The sequence below is a fragment of the Salvelinus sp. IW2-2015 genome, unplaced genomic scaffold (assembly GCF_002910315.2).
Source record: "Salvelinus sp. IW2-2015 unplaced genomic scaffold, ASM291031v2 Un_scaffold910, whole genome shotgun sequence".
NCBI classification, from domain to species: domain Eukaryota; kingdom Metazoa; phylum Chordata; class Actinopteri; order Salmoniformes; family Salmonidae; genus Salvelinus; species Salvelinus sp. IW2-2015.
In genome coordinates this window covers 219,006-230,063 of record NW_019942643.1, presented here as the reverse complement: position 1 = coordinate 230,063, position 11,058 = coordinate 219,006, and the positions used below count along the sequence as shown (strand labels likewise).

The window sequence follows — 11,058 nt, the reverse complement described above, 5'->3', positions numbered from 1 at the left end:
GTCGTAGAGTCTACTAAATTGTAGTTTTTTACCACTAGTAATGGGGCTAACTCTAGAGATTTCTCGAACACTAAAATATTTAAATAAACATATTTMATCTAATAAAAAATGTTGATGGAGAAAACATCTCCTCGAAGTACCAACGCACATAGCGGAACCTATTATTGTGAGCAACGTGAATAGTGGGACCTATGTTTGAGAAACACAGGACATTTTCGCGACCGAAGATTGCTGTAGAAATTTGCTTATGTTGTGAACTGGAAACCAAATTTAGCAGCTATTACACAGATACCATATCAGTTATAATATAATTAATGTGTTTAGAAAACAAAATAAGTCAAAATGTTGATTAAAGTCAAGGTAAGAGAACGTCAGACACAGATATTAAGCCACTYGCAAATTAGCTAGTTTTTGCTTTTAATTCAGCTGCTCAGTGCATACAATCAGTAGCAAGCTAGCTACCTACATGGGTCCATAAAATAAGAATCGAATAACCTGACATTTTACATGGCTACATAGATCATAAGTAACTGTCTTCTGCTGGTTATGAGGGGTCAAATAATAGATCATCCTGAACATGATTAAGTATTTTCTAAATGTCTTTCTCTCAGACCCTCACAGGGAAGGAAATTGAGATTGACATAGAGCCCACAGACAAGGTGTGTATGTATGTACTTTTTCCAGTATTCCCTTTGTTGCTGATGTGTGTGTGTGTGTGTGTGTGTGTGTGTGTGTGTGTGTGTGTGTGTGTGTGTGTGTGTGTGTGTGTGTGTGTGTGTGTGTGTGTGTGTACACCATGCACTGATATTATGTATTCATTGTGTGTATTCTGTTTGTCTCTGTCAGGTGGAGAGGATCAAGGAGCGAGTGGAGGAGAAAGAGGGGATCCCTCCTCAACAGCAGAGGTTGATCTACAGCGGGAAACAGATGTAAGCCACTTAGGCAATATCTTAGAATTAATCATGAGGAAAAAAAAAAAGATTATATGTTTTCAGTGTACAAATGACTCCCCTGCACTAGTCTCGGAAATCCCAGTCCTAGGGCAACAGCACTGGAACATTGTTAATGTGGGAGGCAGCCCATTTGCCCTAGGTATACTACACCTCTACAGACATACTTTAGTCAGTGGTCAGATAACAACAGACATGAAAATGATATTGTCCCATTCTTCCTAATATCCACTTTTTCCCGCTCTGTCTTTCCCTCAGGAACGATGAYAAGACAGCGGCAGACTACAAGATCCAGGGAGGTTCTGTATTACATCTGGTCCTGGCACTGAGAGGAGGGGAGGTCCTCCACTGTCCCACGAGCCTTCTGCTCGCCTTGTAACCACCACGCTTGCCTTAGCCCCGGTTAGATGTTGCCCTTAGGCACAGATCTAGGATCAGCTTAACCCTCCTCAAATCCAAACCGTAATCGTTATGAGCGACAAATGCAAAACGGACCTTAGATCAGTGATTGTGGGCAACTTCAGCTCTATCCCCTTGGAACCGGCCAATGTAGACCTTCTCTGAGACATATTACAACTGTAACGAGGTGTTGTCCTTTRGTGTTGGGAGGATCGCCATGTCAGCACTCTCTCTTGTCCCTTCCTCGTTTGAGAGCATCAAACTGATGCAGATGTTACGTTTACAATGTGTGAAAGTGTGAGAAAGTATTATTCTTTAGAGATAGATTCATGTAATGGTTTAGTTTGTCATTAAAACATCAGTTATCCGTGATGGATGTTGCATTGTCATTAATGCTGTGTTTAATGTTATGGGACTGATGGGCATGCTTTGTAGGAAAAATTCAAACACCACACCAGTCAACAACTATTATTTTACCCCAGTATAATAATCTCTTGTTACTGTAGCTATGTACATTTATGCTGGAACTCACAAAAAGTATCCACAAGAGACAAGAGGTTGGTAGAAAGTTAAACAGTTCTCTTTGAAGTATGTCTAAGTAGGGCTAGGAGTTTCTCGGTCTGCTCACGTGGTCAAGAAAAACTTTTTGCGTCACTCATGTACAATAAGGTAGGTGGTGGGACTGACACCTACAGTCAAAGGCCTAATCCCAATCGACCCCTACGCCCTATGCACTCGTGGAGATTTGACAGGTGTAAGAAATATGGTAATAGCTCACCCTTCCACTGTGATAGGCTAGGTGGAAGTTGCACCAATCCTCTCAGATATCCAGAGCTGCATAGGCTCCAAGCTCCAAACGAGCTTCAATGCCATACAACACTCCTTCCGTGGCCTCCAACTGCTCTTAAACGCTAGTAAAACCAAATGCATGCTTTTCAACCGTTCGCTGCCTGCACCCGCGCACGCCCGAACTAGCATCGCCACCTGGAACGTTCCGACTAGAAATATGTGGACATCTATACAGTACCCTAGGTGTCTGGCTAGACGTGCAAACTTCTCCTTCGCAGACTCATCATCAACATGCTCCAATCCAAAAAAAGCAAGAATCGGCTTTCTATTCCCGCAACAAAGCCGTCCTTCCACTAGCGCCAAAACTTACCAGTAAAACTGGACTATGCCTACCGATCCTCGACTTCGGCGATGTCATCTACCAAAATGCTTCCAATACTCTACTCAGCAAACTGGATGCAGTTTATCACAGTTGCCATTCGTTTTGTTACTAAAGCACCTTATACGACCCACCACTGCGACCTGTATGCCCTAGTCGGCTGGCCCTCGCACATTTCGTCGTCAGACCCACTGGCTCCAGGTCATCTCAAGGCTATGCTAGGTAAAGTGCCGCCTTATCTCAGTTCACTGGTCACGATGGCTACACCCACCCGCAACACGCGGCTCCAGCAGGTGTATCTCACTGATCATCCCTAAAGCCAAAACCTCATTTGGACGCCTTTCCTTCCAGTCTCTGCTGCTGCGACTGGAATCGAATTGCAAAACTCTCTGAAGTTGGAGACTTTTTATCTCCTCTCACACCTTTAAAAATCTGCTATCCGAGCAGCTTAAACCGATCGCTGCAGCTGTACATAGTCCATCTGTAAACTACCCACCCATTTACCTACCTCACCCCCATACTGCTTTATTTATTTACTTTTCTGCTCTTTTGCACACCAGTATCTCTTCTTGCACATGATCATCTGATGATTTATCACTCCAGTGTTATCTGCTAATTGTAATTATTCGATTTATTGCCTACCTCATGCCTTTTGCACACATTGTATATAGATTCTCTTTTTTTCTACCATGTTTAATTGACTGTTTATTGTTTACTCCATGTGTAACTCTGTGTTGTCTGTTCACACTGCTTATGCTTTATCTTGGCAGGTCGCATTGCAAATTGAGAACTTGTTCTCAACTAGCCTACCTGGTTAAATAAAGGTGAAAATAAAAAAAAATAAAAAAAATAGGGCTTACGTCGATTGGCCAAACCATGACTCCATGTGGTTGGAGGATTAAGCCAATGAAGTTGGAAGTCCCACCCAGTTGACTATACCATTAAATGTGAGTAGAATCGGGCCCACAAGACCCATTTTTATTTCATTTAAATGTTTTCTTACCCTTTTTTCTCCCCAATTTCGTGGGTATCCAATTGGTAATTACTGTCTTGCATCGCTGCAGCTCCCGTACGGACTCAGGAGAGGCGAAGGTTGAGAGCCAAACCCTCTCCTAACCCAGACGATGCTGGGCCAAACCCTCTCCTAACCCAGACGATGCTGGGCCAAACCCTCTCCTAACCCAGACGATGCTGGGCCAAACCCTCTCCTAACCCAGACGATGCTGGGCCAAACCCTCTCCTAACCCAGACGATGCTGGGCCAAACCCTCTCCTAACCCAGACGATGCTGGGCCAAACCCTCTCCTAACCCAGACGATGCTGGGCCAAAACCCTCTCCTAACCCAGACGATGCTGGGCCAATTGTGCGCCGCCTCATGGGTCTCCAAGTCAGTTGTGACACAGACTGGGATCGAACCCGGGTCTGTAGTGATGCCTCAAGCACTGAGATGCAGTGCCTAGACCGCTGCGCCACCCGCAAATAGATTTTAAACGAACAATTGGTCCCCCAAAAAATGCGGTCCTCCGTTGAATTTCAAAATTGTGGTCCTCGAGCCAAAAAAGTTTGCCCACCCCTGATCTATTTCAAAAACATAGCCTGGTTAAACCTTACCAGACTGAACGCTGCACGCTCACCATTGTTCCAGTTGGTGAACGCAATGTTCAGTGTGGCTTAAACCAGTCTAGGTTAGACAGGATGTGGCCAATGAATTACTGAGGTGTGTTTTTGCATTATATATTGATAAAGTACATAATCTACCTATTTTTATTTCTATGTTGCAATGCAACACACAGCAAGGCTACTACTGTGTATTCCTGAACCAACATTGAAGGCCGGCAGGACCTGTCTGGTCCAGGTAAAGGCAGGCAAGGACTCGGCAGAGGCTGCCTGCTTGGCTTAACAGTTTAGATAAGGCAGTGATTGACTAGTCTACTTCTGTCCGTAGTCTATGTGCTTTAGCCATCCATTGTTCGTTATGACTATAGTTATCAGGGTGGATTACAGGTAGCACGTTAGTTTGCTGGTTCAAATCCCTGGCAGATTGGGTAAAGAATCTGTCGATGTGCCCTTGAGCAAGGCACTTAAACCTAATTGCTCATGTAAGTCGCTCTGTATAAGACCGTCTTCTAACATGTACATTTCTGCAATGATTGTGTATGTATAATAAGGTTCTATTTGTAAAAAGATGATTCTGGGATAATTGCCGTTAATGTTCCGAACACTCATTGGTTTGAATGGTGTCAGCTATATTTATCTTGTATTCTTTGAACTTAACAACATGAATTGGGGTATTTAGAGTACTATATAGGTAGAGAACATTGAACAGAACAAGACTAAATGTCAATAACTACATGTTGATAAAAATGCAGATAGAACCGTTTAGTCTCAAACTTTCAAAATGTAAATGTAAAAATGTTGGATAAAAGCGCATACATCTCATCTAAAATCAGATTGCGAGACCAACAGCGAGTCTCTGAAACTATGTTATTACAATGTTGTTTACTATGTTATTACAATGTTATAATGATTTCTCATTATCATTATTATCGCATAAGAGTTTAAAAGATGATTATTCAACTGAAGAAATAGCAAAATGGGGATACCATATTTAAGTGCTATACCTGTGTTATTCCTCGGTATTAGTACACAAAGCTACAGATTGGGTTTAACATTGGGTTACCATGAATGCCTACAGTAGAAAGCGGTCGACCATTGTGTTAAGCATCATGATGTCATCCTGTTGTAATAGTAAAGCCATAATTGCAGCTGAGGCGACTGAGATGATAATGAAGCACGGTGACAGTATGTCCATGGTAATGAGATAACGAAGCACGGTGACAGTATGCCATGGTATGAGATACAAAGCACGGTGACAGTATGTCCATGGTAATGAGATAACGAAGCACGGTGACAGTATGTCCATGGTATGAGATACGAACACGGTGACAGTATGTCCATGGTTGGATAACGAAGCACGGTGACAGTATGTCCATGGTATGAGATCGAAGCACGTGACAGTATGTCCATGGTAATGAGATACAGAAGCATGGTGAACAGTATGTCCATGGTAATGAGTAACGAAGACGGTGGACAGTATGTCCATGGTAATGAGATGTAACGAAGCACGGTGACAGTATGTCCATGGTAATGAGATAGCGAAGCACGGTGACAGTAATGTCCATGGTAGATGAGATAACGAAGCACGGTGACAGTATGTCCATGGTAATGAGATAACGAAGCACGGTGACAGTATGTCCATGGTAATGAGATAGCGAAGCACGGTGACAGTTATGTCCATGGTAATGAGATAACGAAGCACGGTGACAGTATGTCCATGGTAATGAGATAACGAAGCACGGTGACAGTATGGTCCATGAAGAGGATGCCCTCCCACTTTAAATAAATAAAAACATAACTTTTTTTCTGTGGTGACTTACCATACAGTACGTCATGTGACATCTAGTGATATACAGGCCAACAAAACACATCTCTGTCACGCAACTTTCAAAGACATCGTAGACCTTTCAGAGCTACAGTATAGGCCTAAGTCCAGGCTGACTACATGGCAGACACATGCCAGATCTCACACCGTCTGGGAAAGGTGTTTAACATATCTGCTAACCACAGCAATCTGATGCCCCACGGACCAATTTGATGACTTAACACACACAACCTTCGGTTGATGGGAAGCAACATCCGCAACGTAGTCGGCCTTGGAACTCGACCTTCCACCTCTGAACCGTGTGATTCCTCTTCCCATGGACAACACAGACTACGATCCATACCATGACCTTTGACTTGTTGGTAGCACTGCAGAGAGCAACTGTCCCTATACAAACTGGTTGACTTATCAGAAACCTGTATCTGTACATATTACCTTCACTGTGTGTCTGACCTGTCATATTGCATCCATGACATTCTTCTTGTGTCTGTGTATCATTACTGTTATATCCAATGGTCATTTAATGTGATTTTAGTGGGATTATGTGTGTCTGTGTGTATAAATGTATGAATGATTAAGACATGTAAAGGAATGACATCTTCACTGCACTTGACAGAGTCTTAAGATAAATCGGTTGATTCCCATGAAGCCACCCCTCTATAGAAACTACCTAGGGCTCAATTCAATCCGTGATTTATATCGGAAAGGTAATTTTCCGATTGAGCCGACATATGCAGTGTTTACCGTGAACAGTGTCTCTGCGAACGCGGGGAACAGTGCTTTGCATTGACATTTCGCTATAGCGCTGAACTTCCGCAATACGGATTGAATCGAGCCCTTATATACTCTTATATGTTCTTTGCTGCATGGAGGTAAAGCAGTCGGAATGTCCTGAGAATTGCCTCAAACTGGTCATACAAAACTGTAGAAGAAGAGGAGTGTGTGTGTGTTCCAAAGGTCCAATAGCAAGGACATAGTGGGTATACTGGCCACACAACCATCTATGGTATACTATACATTACAGTTACCTGACAATAACATATAATTTCTGGTTAATATAGGGGTGCAAATTTAAATCCCTGAAGGCTTTAACACCACATGTAACTGTACATGTATATCACTGTACCATGTGCTCCACTATAGGGCGGCAGGTAGCCTAGCGATTAAGAAACGTTGGGCCTGTAACCGAAAGGTTCTGGTTTGAATCCCTGGGCCGACTACGTGAACAGTCTGTCGATGTGCCCTTGAGCAGGCACTTAACTCTAATTGCGCTGGATAAGGAGCGCCTGCCTAAAATGTAAATGTCTCCAATGATTGTTTTTATATATGATCAATTATATTTATTAAAACCCCCTAAATAAGCACTATCAAACTTTTATAGAGTGGATTTATAGATTTGTTTTAATTTACAAAAATACTGAATTAACCTCATGATAGACATTGACATTAAAACCAGGAACACTACTGGTTGGCCTCATTCACAACAGTACAGTACGCTTAGCTCACACATGATTAAACTTGTGTCAATTCTCTTCCGCGAGGTTCACGTGTGTTTGTGTGCATGTGAGTTTGTGCATGTCTGGTCAATATTGTGGAGAACACCTACTCAAAATGCTCTTCCGTAGTCTGCTAGCCTACCCCTATATTTTTTCAAGACTTCTCTGTTTGTTAGTATCTGTAAAGGTTTAGCACTGTTGCAGTCTGTACTGCTAGTCTTTTTGAGCTGGTGGTCCATTTGTAGAGTTGATTGTCTGTCTTTAATGAAATCCTTCTCAGGTGTCCAGTAAAATGATGTCACTGAGTCAAAGTGGAATATTCAAAGTGGCCACTCCTTTCTTTTTTCTTCCACATGAAATGTTTTCTTAGCTCTTTAAAAATATCAGAATAAATAATCTGTCAACATCAATGATAACAAAATAGACCAATACCTAAGTACAGAATATTTCAGAATCAGAGCGATAAAAGAGTTTGATTTTGCACCAGGCAAGGATCTGGCAGGCACTGAACCAGATTACCCATAGGCTCTTAAATGTAACCTCCGCTGTTGCATGATGTTGATAGAAAAAAAACACACACTAAAACTAACATAATAAAACTAAAATAATAACAATGACACATGATATAAACAATTATCACAGATATAAAAATACATTTTGGAATCACAGTTGTTAAAATTAAAAAACACAGACAGTATTTAGTGTATTTGACATAGAACATAAAATGAATTGATATTAATTTGATGTTTTTGACGATAAAAAAATCCAGCTTTGGTGTGTTTTCAGTAAGACAAGGCAAATTCAAAAGGTGGCAAAAAAGAAATACAAACTGACACAAGCAATACTGATGATGAATCTGCCACAGTACACTACGAGTACTTTAAAATGGCCGCCACTCTCTCGCCCATGGGGTGTGCAGGGAGTGTGTGGAGGAAGAGGAGGAAGATGAAAAAGAAGTGGAGGGGAAGAAAAAGAGGAATCCTTATTATTGTCAAGTGGTAAATTTACAAAAACGAGGGCGATGAAAAGAGGTGTGTATCTGTGAGGATTTTCAGGTGGATATGTCTTCTACAATAAGCAGCATCGAAAGGAGGCAGACTAAAATGTAATGACCAGATATAGGTCTATAATCTTCCTCTCCCCTAAATGTTTTCTCTCCTCCTCCTTCCCACCTCCTCCCACCCCCTCCCACCTCCTTCTCTCCATTCGTCTATTTGGGACAGCATTCGTGATTGAAACAAAGCTACAATCAGACGTCTGAACACATTAAAAATAACAGTGTGTGTCACTGAATGTTTCCAAGTCTGTGGGTGTTAACTCCCCTCTGCCATAGTGATATACCTGAAACTTTGACTACCTCAACGAGAGTGTGTTTTCTCTGAGTTTGCGTGTGTCTGTGTGTGTTATGGTGAGGCGTTGGGTGTTGGGGGGGTAGTCAAGGGTGTGTGTTCGCAGTCTGCAGACTTTTGTTGCTCGCCGTCCTCCTGCGGACAGGAGCCCGCGACTCCTTCAGCTGCTCGCACTCCTCCCCGCTCCTGCCTCCTCGCCTCCCTTCGTCTCCCTGGATACACCACCATACAGAACTTCTGGCCCAGGTAGGTCATCTTGGCTGGAGAGAGAGAAGAGAAGAGAGTTAGGACACTAGTCTAGAGTACAACAGTATAGTAAACGGCCAGTAGATACAGAGAGAAGCCAAGGAATGTTAATACAGTGTAAGGAGTCATAAGGAAAAGAGCCACGAGTCAGAAGAAGAATCCGTGTTAGTAGTGATATCTTCTGAATCAACATTCATAATGTCATGTGACTAGAAAGACAGCCATTTGAATAATAATAATAACAATGCTTTTGAAAGTTGAACGTTGCCACGAGCAGCACCGCAGATATTGAGATGAGCGAGATGCAGACTTCGCTCTCACACAGTCGCACACAGCTTCACGCTGTTCACAGAGTGGTAGCCAGGGCCAAAACGGCAGAGAAATTGAGCCTCGCACTTCAACGCTCTTAGTTGTTGCGGAATTAAACCACTATGCTGTTTTACTTTATGAAACTCTGTCATATTCCTGAGTCTACCTTTAATGAAGTTCCAGGCCATCCTTGTCAATTACGAAGTTATTCTTAACTGACTTGCCTGCCTAAAAAAAGGTTAAATACATAAATCAAGTTGAAGAATTTGAACGAGGCTGCCGTACCAACGAAGTGTGTTGAAGCACTCAGGCTTGTTGTCCCAGTAGACACCCAGGAAGTAGACAGGTACTCCAGTCAACATGATAGCCATACCGAGGCCACACACCACGGGCTCAGAGTACAGGAGAAGATGAGCAGGAAGGCCCAGAACAACAGATAGATCACAGGCATGCCAGACTGATCTGTAGGAGGAGAGAGACAGAATGGTGGAAGTCAGTCATTTGTGCAAACCACAATAAGATTGCATATAATAGGCCATCGAATACCTAGGGTGAGATTGACTAAACATTGAGAACATAACAAAAAGGTCAAATAAAAATGTTGGAGAAAGTCTGCCCTATAGAACTTAATTGAACCAATGCCAGGAATGGGTCTCCTAGGAAACTCACCCTGATTGTCGGTGCATGTCGGGTTGCTTGATGCGCAGCACAATCCGCCGGCAACAGTGACCCCGTAGAAGAGGTAGTTGATAAAGCCACGTAGTTGATGAGGGTGTACATGTCACTGTGCACAGCATCAGCAGGGTGGACAGACACTGGGGCAGGGAGGGAGAGAGGATAGATAGAGAGAGAGAGGTTAAAGGGTATCAGATTGCTGCTAGAAGCTTCTCACTGGGCACTGACGTCAGTTAACGTCTATTCCATGTTGGTTCAACGTAATTTCATTGAAATGACGTGAAAAACATTGATTCAACCAGTGTGTTCCAGTGGGTTGTGACAGTGACATTTTAAAGGCTGGCTTCATTGAAACTTTATATTTGTGGCGTGGACAGGGAAATTGGTAAACAGTCTGAGATAGAAGAAGGACGGAGTTGGTACTCACAGTGAAGAGCAGAGCAGGGATGGGGGTGCAGCGCTTAACATGGATCATAGCCAGAAGACTGGGGAGGTGGCCCTCTCTGGCTCCCGCAAAGAACAACCTGTTGGAGAGAAGAGAGAGATTAGAGAGAGATATAGATAATCAGAATGAACACCAATTTAATCTGCAACACAAATACTGTAAAACACTGTAAGAGAATACATGGTGGTATAAAGTCTGGTACAGACGTACAGTAAGAGTTCCTAGTCAGAGATTCAGATGAGAAATATCAATACTGTAGAATTAGACATAAGGAGAGATACCCGTCAGATAAACCCTGGTTGTTAAAAGAGAGATCAGCAGATAGAAACCCTGGTTGTTAAAGGAGAGATCAGCAGATAAACCCTGGTTGTTAAAGGAGAGATCAGCAGATAAACCCTGGTTGTTAAAGGAGAGATCAGCAGATAAACCCTGGTTGTTAAAGGCCAGATCAGCAGATAACCCTGGTGTTAAAGGAGCAGATCAGCAGATAAACCCTGGTTGTTAAAGGCCAGATCAGCAGATAAACCCTGGTTGTTAAAGGACAGATCAGCAGATAAACCCTGGTTGTTAAAGGAGAGA

General features: G+C 42.8%; 1 protein-coding gene across 1 annotated transcript; it reads left to right on the top strand.

The window, feature by feature from the left end:
* The first annotated feature begins 28 nt into the window (after nucleotides 1-28).
* On the top strand, nucleotides 29-1,721 carry LOC112069111 (ubiquitin-like protein NEDD8). The gene is made up of 4 exons (XM_024136397.2): nucleotides 29-360; nucleotides 612-659; nucleotides 847-929; nucleotides 1,209-1,721. The coding sequence occupies exons 1-4, from the start codon at nucleotides 343-345 to the stop codon at nucleotides 1,327-1,329; spliced, it is 270 nt and encodes an 89-aa protein (XP_023992165.1). The 5' UTR covers nucleotides 29-342; the 3' UTR covers nucleotides 1,330-1,721.
* Nucleotides 1,722-11,058: the final 9,337 nt, after the last annotated feature.